General features: G+C 41.9%; 1 protein-coding gene across 1 annotated transcript in view; it reads right to left on the bottom strand.

Moving 5' to 3' along the window:
* Positions 1-8,783: 8,783 nt before the first annotated feature.
* LOC121929230 (4-trimethylaminobutyraldehyde dehydrogenase-like) overlaps positions 8,784-20,233 on the bottom strand; it is a 215,704-nt gene continuing 204,254 nt past the window's right edge. The window contains exons 3-11 of the mRNA XM_042464577.1: positions 18,537-18,666; positions 17,008-17,142; positions 16,386-16,582; positions 15,488-15,628; positions 13,976-14,164; positions 12,433-12,520; positions 11,704-11,845; positions 11,248-11,360; positions 8,784-9,347 (exon numbers count right to left, since the gene is read on the bottom strand). Coding sequence (XP_042320511.1) covers positions 9,253-9,347; positions 11,248-11,360; positions 11,704-11,845; positions 12,433-12,520; positions 13,976-14,164; positions 15,488-15,628; positions 16,386-16,582; positions 17,008-17,142; positions 18,537-18,666 — 1,230 coding nt within the window. The 3' untranslated portion in view covers positions 8,784-9,252. The remainder of the gene's footprint in view (positions 9,348-11,247; positions 11,361-11,703; positions 11,846-12,432; positions 12,521-13,975; positions 14,165-15,487; positions 15,629-16,385; positions 16,583-17,007; positions 17,143-18,536; positions 18,667-20,233) is intronic.

Raw genomic sequence — 20,233 nt, 5'->3', positions numbered from 1 at the left:
ATGGCCTAAAAGGCATGGGAATATCCTCTTGGCTGCATGCCTAAAACATCCATTTTGCTATCAATCTGATATTGAAAAAGAGGAGGGGTGCAGAGCACCACACTGTCGGGAAGCATTGGGGCTTGACAGACCACCTCAAAAGGGTGGGCTGGAACCACCCGTTTTTGCTCCTGAGGGAATCCACAGCAACCAAACTGTGCAGGCTCCCACCGCACCAAAAAGAACCCACTAAAAGCGGGTTCTTTTTGGCACACGTGATGCCGCCATCAGTGCACCATTGGTGCACTGTGGCACCTCAATGACGGAAGTGCAGCACCCTGGTGTGTGGACGCCATGCTTGCATCATCATGGCAGCCCCCATGTGGATGGGAGGCTGCCATGATAGTGCCACCGCCACGTGCTAGGGTTTGGGAGCATGTGGTTTCTGCGCGCTCTCGAAACCTAATTTTGGCTCAAGGACAGCGCTTTTTGTTTGTCTGTATCAGGCCATTTTCACTTTAACAGGCTGCCTTAGCCTCATATAAGCAAGAGTTTATCCACTACCAATTGCCCTCAGAGGCACCAGATCCCATCCAACCTTGGAAGTTAAGCAGAATCAGCCCTGGTTAGTATTTGAAGGAGAGGCCTCCAATAAATACCAGATACACTGTAGGCTACTGGCAAAACCAGGTCTGAGTGTTCTTTGCCTAAGCAAACCCTATGAAGTTCATGGAGGTTGCCATAAATTGACACACACACACAAGCACACCCCTCAGAACTGAGAAAGTAACATGCTATCCTGGCAAAATGTACTCCTGAATTTGGATTCAGCCCAACCCCATGATTTAAGCTATTGACAGGAAAGGCCTTACGCACCTGCAGTGCCAGCAAAGTGCACATTCCTTTATGGCCACTAGACAAAGACAAAGTCTTGACCCAACTTCAAGGTAATTTGCAATAAAATATTGTTTCTCCTGTTCGTAAAAGGAGACAAGCTAGAAGGTGGAATGAGAGGGTGTTCCAATCTGCCGGTGACTGGCTGAGCTCATTTATGGCAAAAGGTAGGGCTGCACATGGCTGTTCTAGGACTGAGGAAACTGTACTTGTCATGGTGCAAAATTGAAACTTCTTTAGAAAGGAACTTGAACAACAATCAGGACTTTTTTGTGCCTGTTCTGTTCTGTTCGGACTACATGTTAAGATTTGTAGTGACCACCTTTAAAAAATTCCTTCTGCTCAGTTTCTTTTTTCTTTTCTTTTTCTTTCTTTCTTTATTATGTGTGTGTGTGCGCGCGTGTGCACACACACATAAAATCACCAAACTGCTTTCTCTGCTGAAGTTAGATGGACAATGAGAATAAATGAGAAAATGAGAAACAGATAATAAATATTAGCATCTGACTGCTGTGAAACATTAGATGCTAGTTGTTTCAGAGGCTCACCCCGGGCAGAGTACATTCCATTAATATTTTTCATTTCCCTGTTTACCAAAACAGGACATATTAAGTGGAGATATTTTTATGCTGACACTGGGAACTGCAAATCCTCATCATAACCCTGTCACAGTGTTTTAAGAAAAGCTGGGAAAACTGCTGTGAGGATTGATGGGAACAGTCAAAAGTCTTCAGAGGTGGACCAAATTAGCAACGGAGTTTTCCCAAAAGCATGCACTGTTTCTATTGGAGATCTGAGAAAATGAATGGGCTAAATCTAAACTGCCACCAGTTATACCCAGAGGACTATGAAAACAGAGAAACTCCAGACGGTCTTCTTCCCCCATATCCTAATGAGTCCTTTTCTTAGAATAAAGATCAAGACAGATACTTGGCTGAACATGCATGTTCCAGCTCCTCTCCAGTGCTTTTTGATATACATCCATGAAGACTAGTGGAGAGCACTGCAGGATTGCTCCAGGAAAGAAGTTACCTTCATCTCAGCAGCACAGCTCTCTATAATTAATGCCTTTTAAAACAGAAAATTTGGAACTGCCATGTGGTGTGAGATTATAATTTGTGTGCTGCTATGATACCTTGTATACTTTTAGTTTGTGTGCATGTGTACTTTTTTGCTTAGGTTCAAATATTACAATGTATACGAAGTCTAGCAAGTCATTATCTAAGAGGGGATAGCAGACTAGAACTGCCCCCTTCCATTCCCAGCTCTGTAAATTTCTTCACCTGGAGAACAATGAGCATGAATAGGGGAGCCTCGTCTCCATGTGGGAGCTCTTCAAATAGCAGTAGCAACTACAAATAGGGTTGCTGTTGTGAATCCACACATAGGGAATGCTCTCCTGTTTAGACATCTTAATATGGACTGGAGACAGAGGAGGGCAGAGCTTTGTACGCTGAATGAATATACTTAGGGTAACAACTGCATAGGGCTTTAGCATGGGAGGAAATACACTAGACTGGGTATTGCATAGCATTAATGCAGCAGAAAGGTGTAGACAAACAAGAAGCATAATGAGCTTCAGCAACAACATTTTATTTTGAGTGATATTTCAAAAACAGTGGTGCAAAATACACTGCAGAAATAATCCAGTTTGAGACCACTTTAACTGCCTTGGTTCAGTGTTAGGGAATCCTGGGAATTTTTATTCTGACGCCAGAGCTCTCAGACAGCAAAGGCTAAATGTCTCACAAAACTACAATTCCCAGAATTTCCCAGCATTGAGCCAGGGCAGTTAAAGTGTTCTCAAACTGGATTATTTCTGCAGTGTCTTTTGGACCTGATATATTTTTTTTAAAATCAACAACCCACAAGCACACTATAATGGGCCTGAAGGTCTCAGCTCTTGTTCCACAGACCATGATTATGCTAGAATTCATGATTGTGGGACAAGCCAAAGAAGATATAGTCAATAGATATGGTTAGAGATGCTAAAGGAAAAAGGAAACAAACTTGGGTAGGATTTCATGAAGAAGTAGTTGCTAAAAGCACAATCACAAACAATTCCATGGAAGAAGAAGAAAGGAAAACATCTGAAAAAGCCAGTGTTGCTGCACAGCAAACTCTAAAAAGAAGTGAAAAGAAAAATTAGCATATATAAAAAATCAAAGGAAGGATGAATACAGATGTGTCGCCTGAGCTTGCAGGAATAGTGTAAGGAAAGCTAAAGCTCAAAATGAGCTAAGATTGGCTAGGCAAGCAAAGAGGAACAAAACAGGTGTTTTCAAATATGCTTGAAGCACTGTTCCACGTACTTCTATGTTTTCAAATATGCTTGAAGAAAGAGGATGACTAAGAAAATTGTGACACTGCTGCTCAGAATGGATGGTAAAATGCTAATAGTCACAGAAAAAAAGGCAGAACTGCCCAATGATGTGTGCTTCCATCCAACATCAGAGACCTTGGCAAGGTCAGGAATCACCAGGCCCGTTCGCACTATGTTACAGATACAGATAAGTTAGTGTGGATTCAGAAGAAGGCAACATGGTTGATAAGAGAAATGGAGAACAAAACATCTGAGGAAAGGTTGAAGGAGCTGGACGTGTTCAAATTGGTGAAGAGAAGACTGAGGGGATGACATGATTGCTCTCTTTAAATACCTCAAAGGCTGTCACAAAGAGGAGGGTGCAGGTTTGTCCCAGCTCTAATGGTTGAACCCACAAGGGTAGATTTTGACTGAAGGAAGTAAAAGTGATTTGCAATGGAACCAAATGCCTAGCGAAGTGGTATGGTCTTCTTCTCTGGATGTCTTCAGAAAAAGGATGTAGAGCTACTTGTTGGAGGTGTTAGCTGGAGATCTTGCACTGCGCATGGGGCTGGACCTGATGGCCCATGAGGCCCCTTCCAACTCTATGATTTTATGATTCTATAGAACTGTCTATTGACTATCACATGGGAGGCTTCCCATGAGTAAATCACCATTAAATTGTTAGAAATCGTAAAAAAAGTGTGATCAGGGTTTACTCCCCTGCACACTTCTCCAATGAATAAATTGTCATGGACGCATTGGGGTTTGTTTCTCCGTCAGTAAATCATCCTTGGAGCCACCATTTGGTAATAATGGGATCTTCCATTATTGCCAAATAGTGGCTCCATGATGATTTACTGATGGGAGAAGCAAGCCCCAGTGCCTCCATTTGTGGCGATTTACACATGGGCGAAATGAGCAGGGGTGTGAACCCCGATCACATTTATTTTATGATTTCTAATGATTTCATGGCGATTTACTCACAGGAAGCTTCCTGTGTGATAAAGTCCTGTGTGATAAAGTCCAGAATTACATCCTGGAACAGCCAGTAATCTTTCCTCCACATTTCCCAAGTATCACAGAGAAAACTAAGCTAGCAGTTTTATCTTAAGGAAAGTGAAGCAAGCTTTGCTTATTTTGCCCCTCTCTTGGAATAGACCTGGCCTTGCCACAAACAACCGGAGTAGAGCCTACAGCTGGAACAGACACCTATACTTAAAGCAGGAATTCCTCCTCTTGTCTTGAGAGGCATGCAGTAACTTTTAAAGATAGTGGTGTATCTCTGAGAGTTTTTGGTATGGCTAGGAATAGTACCTGAATGGGCTGCTGTGTTGATTGGATGGCTGTGCAAGCAAGCTGGGAGTTAAAAATGATCACATACATGTGGAAGCACAGCAGAACTTAGTTGGGCCTAGGAAGTTAAGGCAAAATACATTCCTTTTTCATTTCAAGGCAGTCATCTCATAATGCCAGTTGCTATTGATAATCATAGACATGAAAATGGGAGGAGCAGATTCCAATTATTAGTGGCTAATACTATAGATGTTACAAGACTGTTTCCAGTCTCAACCAGCAGCTCTTACAATATCTGGACACCAGCTGATAAAGAAATACGTTTGCTTAGTGGGAGAGCAGCGATGGAGAATGCAGGAGAATTTTTGGCCATCTTCAGGCAGGGCTGGGAGAGACTCCAACACTGAAGAGCCACTACCAAATCTGTCAAGAAATACTGATCCAGATCAATGGTCTAACATGAGGTAGTGTCAGTTGTTCAGAATTGCTTTGGAGTGCTTTATGAGGAAAGGGCTCAGTGATAAATCATACACTTTAGAAATAAAAGCTCCCAGGTTTAAGGCCTGGAATCTCCAGGTAGGGTTGAGAATAACTCAGCTTGAAACTAACAGCTTTCCCAGAAATGAAGCCCTCTTCATAATGGACTTCTGGTGAAGAGACTGCAGCTGAGGCCAGGTGAGGGCCTTGGGAGTCAGCCACATTTGTATGCAAGCATAAGTGCTTACATCAGTTTCTGCCTCAAGTTCTTGTCAGTTCCTTCTTAGAACTACTGATCTCTTTCATACATGGACCTGAGACTGGTTTTGATTCTGTCTTTGAATTGCTCTCACCTAATCGCCTTCTCATTGTCTGGATCCTTCCAGCTTTTAGTCAGGCTGTTTGATTCTAACGTTTAATTGCCTTTACTTAAACATTTTGTTTGTCTGGATTTTGTCCAGACAACAGCTGAAAGGACTGCTAGCGTTGTCAAAGGATAAGGCTTTAAACAGACTTGGTCTGAGTATCGGTTTGGAAATCCTCAAGAGAACTCCACTTTAGTGAATATGTTTATGATATGGAGACAGGTCTATTGGGCTGTTGGTAATAGCTATGGCAACTTACACTTTTGACTAACAGCCCAAATTCAAACCTCTCTCCATAACAGAATGGTGAAATGATGTCTTATCCCATCACTGTGATCATCAGTTCTAATTATAAAGGACACAGGGAATATTAAACCCATAGAGTAGTAATGAATTGAATTTTCAGACCAGTAAGCAAACACACCTCAGTGACCATGGAAACCATGCCTTATGGGTAAAGACTTAGGGAGCTGTGTATGTTTAGCCTAGAGAAGAGATAGTTAAGGGGTGATATGATAGCCCTGTTTAAGTATTTGAAGAAGTGTCTCACTGAAGATGGAGCAAGCTTGTTTTCTGCTGCTCCAGAGAATAAGACCGGGAACAATGGATGCAAGCTACAGGAAAAGAGATTCCACTTCAACATTAAGAGGAACTTCCTGATAGTAAGAGTTGTTTGATAGTGGAATGCGATCCCTTGCTCTTCTCCACAGCACATCTATTTTTTATATAAGCCTCAGTCCTCTCAATGAGTTCTGTTTGTATCCTTACATGGCAAGCCTGGGTATATCAAGAATTATTGGAGACAGGCCTATGTATATTATGGAGAGGATGTGCTTTTGGACCGGGAATTAACCTGCTGATTAAGAGCAAAGCTGCTTTTATCCTTTTCACTTTGGATTCAACCTGGTTCTTCATCTGAATTCTACTTCCTGGTTGGCCTCACTTCTGTGCAAGGTATAGGCTTTACAGGCACCAGTTGTTTGAATCCATTGCTCTAGGTCCTAGACTCTGGAGTAGCAGAAAACAACGGCCTGTTACAGACAGCCAAAATAAAGCTGCTTCGAGTCACAGTGGAGATATGGTGTTTCAATGATACATGCATCCTAAAAGTCCAAAAGTTGCATCAAAGCCATGCTCCAGCCCTTAGGGCTGGAACGTGGCTTTGGTATGGCTTCTGGACTCTTAGGACGCATGCATCATTGAAACACCATACCTCCACTGTGACTCGAAGCAGCTTTATTTTGGCTGTCTGTAACAGGCCAACATCTTTAATATGAAATCCTGTCAAATATTTAAACTTGGCTATCATGTCATCTCTTAACCTTAACATGCCCAGCTCCCTAAGATGTTCCTCCTAGGGCATAGTTTCCAGACATTTCACCATTTTGATCACCCTCCTCTGGACACATTACAGCTTGCCAATATCCCTCTTGAACTATGGTGCCCAGAACTGGACACAGTATTTGGGGTGCACTCTGACCAAAGCAGAATACAGTGAAACTATTACTTTCCCTCAGTATAGACACTACACTCCTATTAATGCAGCCTAGAATCATAATGGCTTTTGTAGCTGCTGCATCACACTGCTGACACAAGTTTAGCTTGTGATCGACTAAGACTTCTAGATCCCTTCCCCATGTATTGTTTTCAAGCTAGTTGTCCCTCATCCTGTAGCCTTTAATTTTTTTCTTACATTTGTTAAAACTCATTTTGTTAGTTTTGGCCCAATTCTCTAATCTGCTATGATCTTTTTAGATCCTGTCCTCTGGGGTATGGATGCCACACCTTGCCTCCTATGGTGGTGCACAGCCCCCAGTTGACAGTAGTCCTGTGAACAATAGTCCAAGGACAAGATAACAAGGATCTTGGTCCTGCTACCTTAAACTATGGGAGAGAAGCCTTCCTCAGAGAATTTTTTCTGCCTGGAGGTTTCCCATCTGGCTTACAGAGATTCCTTTGTCCTTACATACACTCAGTTATTCAAAGTAGTGGGACCTATAAAACACAGGAAGGTTCTGCATGGGAATGAGCTGTTCCTTACAGTCCTAAAAGGTTTTCTATGCCTGAAAACTGGTGCACTAACTTATGAACATTCATCTGTCCATTCTGGTCTGGCTCCACCTTGCAACTTTAGTACCATCAACTGCTGTAATGTGACCTGTCCTCTTTGTGGGGACAAATGAGTCTTTTTCTGATTTGCTGACTGTAGAAAGGGAAATCCTATAAACAGACCTCATCTACCCCCTCAAAAGATTTTTCATTTGAGGCAAAGAGAATATGACCATGCTAGCTAGTGTCTCCATCATGCTGTCTGTGAACATCTCTTGCAGGTTCCCTTGTTGTTGTGTGTCTTCAAGTCATTTCTGACTTATGGCAATCCTAAGGAAACTCATTCCCAGGGTCTTCTTTGGCAAGATGACTTCAGATTTCTTCTACCTTTGCCTTCTTCTGAGTGTGATTTGCCCAAGGTCACCCAGTGGGTTTCCATGGCCAAGCAGGGATTCAAAGCCTATTCTCCAGGGTTGCAGTCCAACACTCGAATTGCTACACAACGCTGGTTCTCAACAAATTCTCTGCCTTTCTTGTTTTTTTTTATTTAAAAACAAGCCATGAACCTGAGTGCTATAAAGCAACATGCTCGCCACCATTGCTAATTTAATTTTCAACAAGGCTTCTGGGCTACATCTAGGGCCTAGAACACTTTGGGGAAAAGAAACGGTGAGTGGATGTATGCCAGCAGTCATTCTGAAACATTTTCAGATACCCGGGGGGGGGGGGGGAGAAAACCAATAGAGCAAAAGGTACAAAAAGGAATGACCAAGATTATGATGCAAGATCAAGGATGGCTGAGGAAGAGTGTAAGTATTTGCCTTGTGCAAAATGGGGATTTTGTTGCGTTTTATGCGGGTGTGTTATTTTTCATTGGCTCTTAAGGCTCCATCATCTTGTGCTCAGGTTTTCTGACCAAATTGTTTCTGAGCCTCCTCAGTGTGCCTTCTGTGAAATGGTTGTTAAAGCTTCACAGCAGTGATTTTCTGTTTCTAAGCTCAGACTCTCCCTCTGCCTTCTACTTAGGTTCTGAGGTACAGTACATTTTAGCCTTTATCACTCTCCTTGCAGATAAACAGGTGACTGGCTACAGCCATCTGGGAACCACTTTGTAATGAGATAAATTCCACTAATTCTAAATGTGCCTAGCCCTTCCTTACCTAGATACATCTAGATACTTTTTCCAGGTAGAAAGCTGACAAGATCAATGTTCAGGAGTTGATTTTCAAGATATGAGAAGGCAAGACTTACACATAGCCATCTTCAACAAAGATCTCTGTGACAGAGAAAACTGAATGTTTTGGAGTCTTGTCCCTCTTAAAAGATAGACCACCTTACATAATTAAGTCAGTTTATGCCTCAGTATTTTCTCAGTCAATTTCACTAGATGCTCATACTCACCATGCAAGACTTTATAAAAGTAATAATCAAGCCCAGCAATTTTATTTGCTTTAAAAATAGAGAGAGAAGTGCCCACCTAAAAAAGGTAGCATAGATACAATCATCTTTGTGCCATATGTTCAGTTACTCGCCTACAACAGCAAGGTGTTAAGATGACAGTGGAAAGAGAGAAAGGACCAGCAGGAACACTTGCAGTCTCCACCTCTAAAGGCAAGGAGGCAATGTTAACATGCTGAGACTTTACCCTACTATTGTTAAGGTCAGGAAGCTCACATTTGGAATTGTGAAAGACTGTCTGCAAGCTGTCTACCCAATGAGACATTTTGCCTTTCTGCACAATAAGTTCTTTCAAGAGAAGAAAGCAAAGTGATACAACAGAATTCAAAATAAGAGGCAGACAGTGAAACTGCCATACACTCGAGGTCATTTTCACAGTACATAGCACTTCACTTGGTTGCTAACTGGAAGCACTTGGCTGGACCAAAGTCACTAAAACACTGATTCGACACTGCCCATTTCCACACAGACAGTCTTCAGTTGGGTGTAATATTCAATTGCTGCTTCACCATTCTCTCGACCAAATCCTACAAAAGAAAGATACTTATAATACAATTGCAATGACATGGTACTTTGTGAGGATGACTCTGAAATCTTGCATGGTAGTGCTCACATGACCAAATGGACCATGTGGCAATTAATACTTTAGGGCTGAAGTATAAATACTGTAAATAAATAAATAAAACTGAAGCCAACATAATTGTTTCACTTTTAACTATCTGTGCTCGTTTCTGAAAGTGCTAGCCCTTCTGTTTGCAAAGGAAATTCAGTTGAAATTTAACTGATACAATATAAAGTACAAAAATATTTCATTGGTAAAAGAGTAAGAACCTGTTCACTTGTAGGTCTGTACAGACGGAACTTAAAAGTTAGCTAGTTCAGCCTTTTTCTCCTGCAGGGTAAGCATACAACTATTTAATTTCCACACTTACCATTTTAATGTTTAATTTTATAGCAATAGCAATTACATTTCCATACTGCTTATCAGTGCATTTAAGCACACCCTAAGCAGTTTACAATGTATAAGCTAATTGCGCCCAACCAGCTGGGTACTCATTTTAGTGACCTCAGAAAGATGCCAGGCTGAGTCAAGCTTGAGCCCTTTCGCTGGTATTGAACTCATAACCTTTTGGTTTATGAGTGAGTGGCTGCAGTATAGGCATTTAACCACTCTGCCACCAATTTTGCCCTTCCTTCCAATTCTTCAGGTAGGCTGTCTGCCTCGTTTATTGTTTCAATTCCCATTTATCTACTAAAAATTCATTCATCACACAATCCTATGCATGCCTAGTCAGAACTATGCTTTACTGACTTCAAAAGCACTTACTTCAGCTAAGCTTATGCAGGACTGCATTCTCAAAATCTTATTTGTTTTAAACTGACTGACTTTTTAAAATCCAGTTTGGATTTTAAAGGGGATGGAAAATAATGGAACTGTGACATCATGGGGTAATCAAAGTAGTAAAGTACACAGCTATTTGCTGCCACCCACAGGATGAGTGAGTTTCATGGGTGCTTATGGAGGGAATAGTAGGCGTATTCAGGGTTTCTCAAGAACATGTTTAAGACTAAAACCAAGGACAGGAATGAAAGCATACACATAGGTTCTGCTCCCAACTTCCCTGAGCACAGAGATGAAAGTTAGACCTTCATATATGATTGCATCATTCTGATGAGGGCTCTGAAATTCTGTAGAGAAAAAACTCCCAGAAGCAGCAACCCAACCTCTCATGCAAGCCCTATAACTGCATTCAGCTCAAAATGGTTACAGAGCTCTCTTCAGCAGGTGCTCAGGGACAGTGGGTTGCATATGGGTACTCAGGTTCATGTGCATATTTATGTTTCCATCCCCACATTTAACCCTTTCTGTGTTCAAGTGAATGTTTACTGTAGATTTATAAAACACACTGCATTTCCACAGCAGTCTCACTGCTCAACTTCCCATAAGACAACTCTCAACTTCAGCCAGTCTATCCTGCCTCTTGCAGACTAAACCCCAATCCCCATAGCGGGAGAAGAAAAATCCATGGCTATGTCCAACATGATATAAAAGGGCTTCTATCCATGGAACTGGAAATTGCCTTTTTCTTCTTCTTCCTTGAAGCCTGCAAAATCAATTATGAAGGTACGCTCACAGTCCTCTGGAGATTATCTGGGGTATAGTGGGAGAGGAGAATTCAATCTTTTAATAGTATCTGTTCTGCTGGTGAAAATATACAATTTAATAAAGCTTGGCCTGTTTCAACTGAATTTAAAATTATGAGCTGTAAAGCCAAATTAAACTGCATCTAAATTCTTGTATAAGAGCAATTTTCCATTATGTTTTATGATTTCTGCTGCTATCTTAACTCACAGCTCAAGCTTGATTAATGGTTCTAGGTTTATTTCTAATTATCACAGAAATATTGCAGCAATTGAGTGGGTTACCTGACATTTTGTATCCTCCAAAGGGAAGTTCCACAGGGCTGACATTGTAATTGTTGATGTAACACACCCCGGCCTGGAGACCTGCAGCTACTCTGTGAGCCCGCTGGATATCCCTGTGAAGCAGAAGAATGGGGTTAATCACAGTAGTCTCTTGCTTAGTCCAGAATTCTTGTGGTGTACCATGAACTCCAATTCCTATAAGACATGGTAGAATAAGCCAGACACTGAGTGGCACACTTGCCACCATCTGGAGATGCCACTATATAATGATGGCACCTAATTTCTATCAATCAGATGCAAAGTGTGCAGCAAGTAATTCTCCATCATGTTCTGGGCAGATTTGATACTTCCAAGATACAATTTTCACAGATGTCACACTGCAGAGAACATGTCAGTTGTTGTCCACTAGTTTCTCACCACTTTTCCTGAAGCCTTCCTTCCTTTTCTCAGTTTTACCTAGTAAAGACACCTGCTGCCAGTCCGAAACGGGTGTTGTTGGCCCTCTCCAGAACTTCTTCTTCTGTGTCAAAGGGCAGGATGGACATGACAGGGCCAAAAATCTCTTCTTTTACACATGTCATGTTGTCCTGACAGTTTCCTGGAACCAACAAAAGAATGGTTATTTAAATAGCCAGGTATTCTGAATTCACATAGTCCACTCCAACCATGGTTGTCCTATACATAAAAAAGATGGGATTTCAGAACTATCATTGCTGCTTTAGGTTGGTGCAAACCAATGACCAAAAGCTTATGCATGTTTAAAAGGAACCTAGTCTTAGGCCCAAAACACATGGACCAAAAGAGGTGGCTTCCAGACACTTTGGGGGTGTGGTGTTTACAAGACAGATGTCTCCAGAGTGGCTGGAAACCGCTCCAACACCACAAAATGGAGCCCAAAGCTGCCACTAAAAGAAGTTGGTTTAAACCAACTCCTGGCTGGCACAGATTGGGAGTGTAGGTGGCAGCTGACTTTGGGATGACATTCATTTTTCATCAATCTCCATACCAATGTGGGCCTAAGATAATCTATGTACTCTCTTGTAACTTAAAATTATTATACCTGCTTCTATCCTCTGGGGCAACAGAGAATAAGCCTGCCCCTCCTCTCTGTGACCTCCCTTGAAGTATTTAAAGAGTGCAGCCTTGAGAATGTTTGAGAGTCAGACATCAATAAGCTATCCATACCTAGCACACAGGGAGACATGTAAAAGCCATCAGCCAGCTTGGGATCATCTGGTACATATGTGTTTCCTCCACACAGCACCTCTGCACCCTGCAAAACACAGCACAAAAGAAAGTAGACCCAGATAGTCATAACAGTGCATTTCACATGCATATAATCAACTAAAGTCTACTAGTAGACAGTTTCAGCCCAAGCCATAAAGGGACCAAAACTAGTATGACCATAGCACAACATAAAAACAGAGTAGAAGGGTCTCCATAAGCACCAGGCCATGAGTACCATATGAATGGCAATGAGTAGGTTGACTCTTTTCTTTTTGACATAGATGCCATAAATGTTTGGAGTCACCTAGGCAACCACTCCATTCTGAAGTGCCAGATATTTACGAAAATTTGCTCTTTGCAGTGTATTACTACAGAATACCACCTCCCTGCCTTTACTGTGGCCGCACATACCATTTCATGCACTGAAAGGCTTACAATTAGAATAGCCAGCCAGTTTTTCCTTCCAATTTTGAACTGTTACTCATGGCCAGGTAATAATTTGGGCCCAGCACACAGCTCAAACTCGATTCTCTAATTAGGTCCCAATTAGAAACCGATTTCAGCCCAGCCTTCATAGGGTTTTTTTGCAACCCGCAGCATTATTCACTCTTGAGACAAGCAAGTCTAAGGATTGTGCAAGCAAAAGCTGCAATAAATGGCTAAGTGTCCACTATGGAATGCAGCTAAGGTATAAAGTCCTTAAATGTGGACAGGTGAGGCACTCCAAGTTCTTGGGGCTTTTTTCTTATCAGGAGTCTGTAACCCCTAAAACCCATGACAAAGTCAAGCTACAGTGGAATAGCCTTCAAGCAGGATCCAAAACCACCAAGAGTGTAAGTAGTAGATTAGCAGAATTTTCACCATTGAACTCAGGCTTTGACTCACTAGTGCTTCTTTCTAAACAGTTTTGTACTATGCCACATAGAATCATAGAATTGGAAGAAACTACAAGGGCCATCCATTCCAACCCCCTGCCATGCAGGAACTCTCAGTCAAAGCATACCCGACAGATGGCCATCCAGCTTCTGCTTAAAGACCTCCAAGGAAGGAGACCCCACCAACACTCCGAGGGAGTATGTTCCACTGTCAAACAGCTCTTACTGTCAGGAAATTCCTCCTGATGTTAAGGTGGAATCTCTTTTCCTGTAGCTTGCATCCATTGTTCCAGGTCCTATTCTCTGGAGCAGCAGAAAACAAGCTTGCTCCATCCTCAATATGACATCCCTTTAAATATTTAAACAGGGCTATCATATAATTTCTTAACCATCTCTTCTCAAGGCTAAACATACCCAGTTCCCTAAATCTGTCTTCATAAGGCATGGTTTCTGGACCCTTCACCATTTTGGTCACCCTCCTCTGGAGATGCTCCAGTTTCTCAACATCCTTTTTGAATTGTAGACCTTGATTTTACTGTTAAAAGTACCTGTATGACACTTTTCTAGTTTACATTGGAAGGGCCACTGCCAAGCCTCTACTATCTGATCCAGCCCAGTATACTCACTTGGTCCTTTGCTTGTTTAACAAAGCTGAGCACCTTCTCCAGGTGGGGCCGGTTGATAAGTGCCCCCATCCTTGTGTCTTCCATCAGAGGATCACCAATTTTGATTTTCTGGGTCTCTTTCACAACTTCTTTGGTGAAGGCATTCAGGATTTCACGTTGCACAAACACTCGAGTACCATTGCAGCAAACCTAAGGAAGAGAATCAGGTCTGAAAAAGTGCCCAAGCTGTGCCAATCAAATGTCACAAGGTAAGATAAATCCTGCAGCATCATCTTATAAGTGCATTGAGATACAGGGACCTAAACAACAACTGACTGATCTATCCTCCTCACCCAGGACACAACGGGAAGGAGGGAGATTTCTTGAAGAGCAGGGAAATACAACTGAAAGCTAAATCAGGAATGAATATCTGGCATTCCATATAAGAATGGAACCTCAAACCATCAACTAGAGTTTATTGAAGTTCAGTTCAATATCTAGAGGGCCACACACTTTTCTAAATGAAATAATTGCCAAAATACTTCTTAAGGATATTTTGAGACAATCCTTCATTTAACTAGGCAGGGCAGACAAGTCAGTTCAGTTCAGGTTTTTATTTTTTTGTCTTAGGGACTGTCTAGGGACTGCATGAAATGCCCTCCTCTCAAGAAACTCCACATCCCACCCCAGGAAGTGGTCAAAAGTATATATTTAGTTTTGAAATATGAGCAGTGTACAGGGTATAACATCACGCAGGATACTGCATGAAAAGCTGAGCTTCTGTCATTAATCCCAGCTTCTGCTAACTTAGCAATTCGAAAGCATGCAAATGCAAGTAGATAAATAGGTACCACTTTGGTGGGAAGGTAACAGTGTTTGCTGCAGTCATGCTGGCCACATGACCACCAGAGCAGTCCTTGGACAACGCTGGGTCTTTGGCTTAGTAAAGGAGATAAGCACCGCCCCCTACAGTTGCTTATAACTAGACATTCAATGTCTGTGTGTGTGTGTGTGTGTGTGTGTGTGCGTGCATGTGTGCGCGCGCATGGGAGGTGGGAGGAACCTATTTAAAAGGTAGATTGCTGATCCAAGAAGCTTCTAGCAGCTGGCACAATTTAACAGCACCAGCATCACCCTGGTTTTTATTTTGCCAAAAGTAGCACTCCAGGTAAACTGAAGGGATCATGGTCCACAAAAATAGTTTGGGCAGCCTGGGAACATGCACTAATAATAATAATAATAATTTACTGAGCAAAAAAGTCAAAACAATCTTGTGTAGCCTCCTCAGAAGCCAGCCCATATGTCTGCTCAGAGAGCTCCAGGTTCAAGAAAGGTGTTTACAGTAAGCTCTGTCCCTTATGGCAGGATCAGATTAGCATCATTTAAGAAAACACTGCACTGTGGTGATTCTGCACACATGACACAGCAGCTTTCTTGTTCAAAGCCTAAAGAATACTGCCACTAAACTCCACACTGGCTTTTTCCAATGACTTAAGCAAGTTCTCAGTTTTTTGTCTCTCAGGAGCTGCCTACCTGGCCTTGGGAGAGAAAATTGGCCATGAGTGCTCCTTTCACAGCATTCTCCAAGGCACAGTCAGAGAAGATGATGAGGGGGGACTTGCCCCCTAACTCCAGAGTAACTGGTTTGATTCCTTTAGCTGCCAACTCCATAATCTATTAAAGCAAAAGACAGGATGAGGGAAATTGGCAAGAAGTTAAAGTCTATCATAGCTCCATAGAATTTCCAGATAAAGGTACAAGGCCAGTCTTAGTGGGACTCCATGTTAGTGTTTTCCCTTCAAAAGAGACTTTCTGCTCATCAAACAGAATTCAATCAATATATCCTAGGCATTTCTAAGCATAGAATAGCTTCACATAAACAAAGTTTTCCTGTTTTGCATACATCACACAGTACACAGATTTTGTGTAATGATAGATTAATTACCACTCAAGATGCAATTTCTCCTTGCTTTCTAACATCTTGGAATCCAATGTGGATTCCAAGGACAAGTTACAGAACTATCATAAAGCAATTTGTGCTTCCCCAGGGAATGAATGCAAAAATAATATGACATAGTGTACAGACATTTATTATGTATAAATAAACCAAGTTTGCTTAATCTTGGTTCCTTTCTTCTAACTTTCCTCTAACAATCTACAAACCTATAGATGTCAGTTATGCACTCAAGGATTGGAATGTAGTGACTTGAATGGACATACATTTACATGATCAGTCCCTGGCTCCACTCAAACTGCCACCTCCCTTCAAGGGTACAAAACCCCTCATGAATTTACCTTATCATAGCATATATATGTTCTATAATGGATCAGCAAGTCAAAGGTATGGTACTTAGTGGCAATCAGATCTCTTAGGAAGCCATTTAAATGCTAAACTTTACTGTTCATTAATGCCAACGTTATTATCTTGTACCTTGATGCCTGTTGGCACACTCCCAGTAAAAGAGACCTTGGCCACATTTGGGTGCTGAATCAGAAACTGGCCTGTGGCAGCTCCACCTTGCACCACGTTGAAAAGTCCCTTGGGAACACCAGCCTCATTGTAGATTTCTGCCAGCATCAGAACAGACACTGGGGTGAAGGGAGAAGGCTTGAAAACCATGGCATTACCTAGGAGACCCAATACAGAAGGATAAGCAGAAGGGGAGAGGATGTGCATTATCCCTGCCTAAAAGTTTGCAATGGAAAAGGAGGAGGCTTCAAGGGTTAAAAAACCCCATCTCAATCATGACAAATCAGTAAAGGCTGTCAATAAACAAAGGCAGAATTAGGGATCACCTAGCCACATGCTCAACCAGCCAGAGGAAATAAAACACAACCAAGTCACTGCTAGTCCCCATGTGCTTCTTTCCTCCCTAATCTTCCTTTTAAATTTTCCTTACCTCCAAAGTAATAAGCAATAGAACATTAAGAGTTATTATTCTCTACTCCATTCTTCACACACCCAGTGAAAAAGGGTAGCAATAAGAGCTTCATAACAATAATCTACATTTGGGGAATAATTTCCACTTCTCAAGCAAGAACATTTCTTTTACCACAGGCTAAAGCAGGAGCTGACTTCGTGCAGGCAATCTGAAAAGGGTAATTCCAAGCCCCTATCCCAACGCATACTCCAAGAGGCTCTCTTCTGGTATACCCAAAGGATCCTCGAGGGAGCTGAATGTGCTGACCTAGACCACAAAAGAAAAAGGGAAAAGAAAAAAAAAGGAAAAGAAAAGAAAAGCATGAGTAGGAAAGATCAGACTTTTAATAAGCCCACAACAATGACAAGGTGGCTAAAAGGGCCATACAGTACTTGTTTTCTGCTTAGCAGACTAGTGGGCAAGGCCACAGTGATTCCCCATCCCCACTGTATTACCATAGTGTTTGTGGAGGGAAAAAACACATCTTCTACACTCAGCACAGAAACTGAGTGCACTGCTAGAAGAAGTGGGAAGCATTGTAGCCCTCTTCTGCCAACCCACTTATTTTCCTGAATAGAATTCTTGCCAGAATGAATTTCATAGTCACTCACAAATACCAGGTGAGTTTTCACCTGTACAAGGCTGACCAGAAGCCAAGAGGCAGCTTTCAATCATTCAAAAAACTACAGGATATAGGAGCACTCTGATGGAGGAAGGGCAGGGCTGTTCTAGTCAAGCCCAACCCTTTATGCAATCTTGACTCCTCCGTAGCTGTCACTGCCTAATCCAGTAAAAGGCAGCCAAGACAGATCAGAGGCCCATTTACAATACACTATGATTCCACTTCAACTGCCGTGATTGCATCCTATAAAATTCTGGATCTTGTGGTGTGATACTAAAGCTCTCTGGCTGAGAATTCCAAATGCCCCTCCCTAAACTGCAGATCTCAGGATTCAAAAGGATATTTTCATGACAGCTAAAGTGGATTCATAGTTATGACATCTACTAGGTTGCAGAACTGACTGCCATTATTGGATGGCAGGATAAACTTTCTGTTGAGCGTTCTGACTGCAGGGAGCCAAAGCCAAAAAAATTTTCTGCAGCATATAAAGTGATTCAAAAGAAGAATGTGCATACTTTGCATATTACAGTTACAACAGGTATACAACATAAAGGACAGTGATGTCATTGTATGTTGGTACCTGTATACAACTTGTATCACACAGTGGCCTTTACAGATAGCAAACATATTGGTCCACAAACAAAAGATGAAGAACTTAAAGAAAACCTGTAACATCTCAAATACAAATATACCTCCTTTCTGGGGCTCTTTCCATGACTAAGGTCCAAAACACACTGCAGAAATAATCCAGTTTGAGACTGTTTTAACTGCCCTGGTTCAGTGCAAGGAAATCCTAGGAATTGTAGTTTATTGTGGCCCCAGAGCGCTCTAACAGAGAAGGCAAAATGTCTCACAAAACTACAGTTCCCAGAACTCCCTAGCATTGAGCTGGGCTGGTCTCAAACTGGATTATTTCTGCAGTGTGTTTTGGACCCAAGATATTTACTCACATTTATATTTCTGTACTCTACCAAGGAGACAACCTGGGAAGAATGATAGTTCCAGAACAAAGAAAACAACAAACCCAGAGTGCACTCACCTGCCATGGAAGCAGCTAGACCTGCATAGTACTGCAGGGTCTGCCAAGCTACATCAATGTCCAATAGGGCTTCAAAGACAGATTTCCCATTATTGATTGTTTCCATGGTAGCAATTTCTTCCCTCCGTTCCTAGAATCCCAACACAGAACACATTAAACTGACTGGTATGGATGGAAATAATATGTAGCTGAAGGAACTAGCCAAAACAGCTTCAGCTTTGGGAATTTGCACTAAACTTGGCCAGTTACACAGATTCTTTTTTCAACAATAATCTCAGTCCTGAGTTGTCCCCCTCCTCATTATTCCAAGTATTAGCAGAGTGGTTTTCTCTTACCAGCATCTGATTAAAAAAAAAGCTTGTGCACATATATTTAGACACACATACATTAAGATACATTATGAAGTAATGGTGTACCATTTTTGGACATTTGACTGTCTCATGTGAGTAGAGGGAGCCAGAGACATGTTCTCTAACAATACCCTCCCCACACATTTAGTGTGCTAAACTGACAGTAACTGCATAATATCTTGTAATTGGAAACCCGGATATTGTAGAGCTTATGATCACATGTTATTGTGTTCAAGTGAATGTGTTTTTATTTATTTATTATATCTATTTTGTCCCAAGAGCGATGCTATGGACTTTGGGTGTAGTAAGGTCTCTGGCTCCCGGGAACACAGCCTGAACAAAAGACTTGTCCACAAATTTCTTAAGTTTTCAAAGCTTTACTGGTTATAACACAAAAACATGAAACTGATCTCCTTTTTCTCAATAGTCCTTCTTAAATACCTTGCTCTCTCTTCTTGGTGGGTTTTACCTTTCTTCTTCTTCTTCTTCTTCTTCTGTGGACTTATCTTTGTCAAAGGAAAATACTCTCTCCAGGTCTGACTTGGCTGAAATCTTACTACACAACTGAAACTAGCTAGAGGGAGACAGTATAAGACCCTGGGATTTCCCACAATCCTTGTCTTTCTTAAAGCTGTAGATATCTATTTTCCCTCCTAAACTGATACATAGAAAGCCTAATCTAGGCCTGTTACAGACTGCAAAAATAAAGCTGCTTCAGGTCTCTTTGGAGGTATGCTGTTTAAATGATGCATGCATCCTAAGAATCCGGAAGCGGCACCAAAGCTGCACTCCAGTGCTTAAGAATGGAGTGTGGCTTTGGTGGGACATCCGGACTATGAGTGTCTGTATAGCTCAACTAATGGCACAGGAGCACCTGCTGTCCATCCTTTCTTAAGTTGAGGGCCCCAGGATGTCTTTCCAAGCTTGGAATTCTATGGATACACTTCAGGCCATTAAGTAGTTTGGGAGTTTCCTAGATGCTCATTCTGAAGTACTCAGAGGTGTCTAAGCTCCCTTTCTCCCTCACTTACCTACATTTGTCCTTACATTTTTCTAGACTACATCAAGAGATCTGAGCATATTTAAGGGCATGGGTTCACATTAGGTGAGGCATGATTCCAGCAGACAGTGCTCACCAGGCATTTCCTATCTTATTTTTGCAGTACCAACTTAAGAGTCCATCTTACAGATTCAAATTGAGGAGCACCACAGCATCCCTGGAACCACCCAATGGGACACCAGTAAAGTTTTTGTTCAGTTACAGCAAATTCCAACTCCACTCCTATGGTGGATGGCCCCCTCCTGCTTGAACACATGTCACCATGGCTCTCTACCACAAAACAGAGA

The sequence above is a fragment of the Sceloporus undulatus genome, chromosome 4, assembly GCF_019175285.1.
Source record: "Sceloporus undulatus isolate JIND9_A2432 ecotype Alabama chromosome 4, SceUnd_v1.1, whole genome shotgun sequence".
Classification (NCBI taxonomy): Eukaryota; Metazoa; Chordata; class Lepidosauria; order Squamata; family Phrynosomatidae; genus Sceloporus; species Sceloporus undulatus.
The sequence above is the reverse complement of the archived record's forward strand: the minus strand, read 5'-3'. Positions and strand labels throughout refer to the sequence as shown.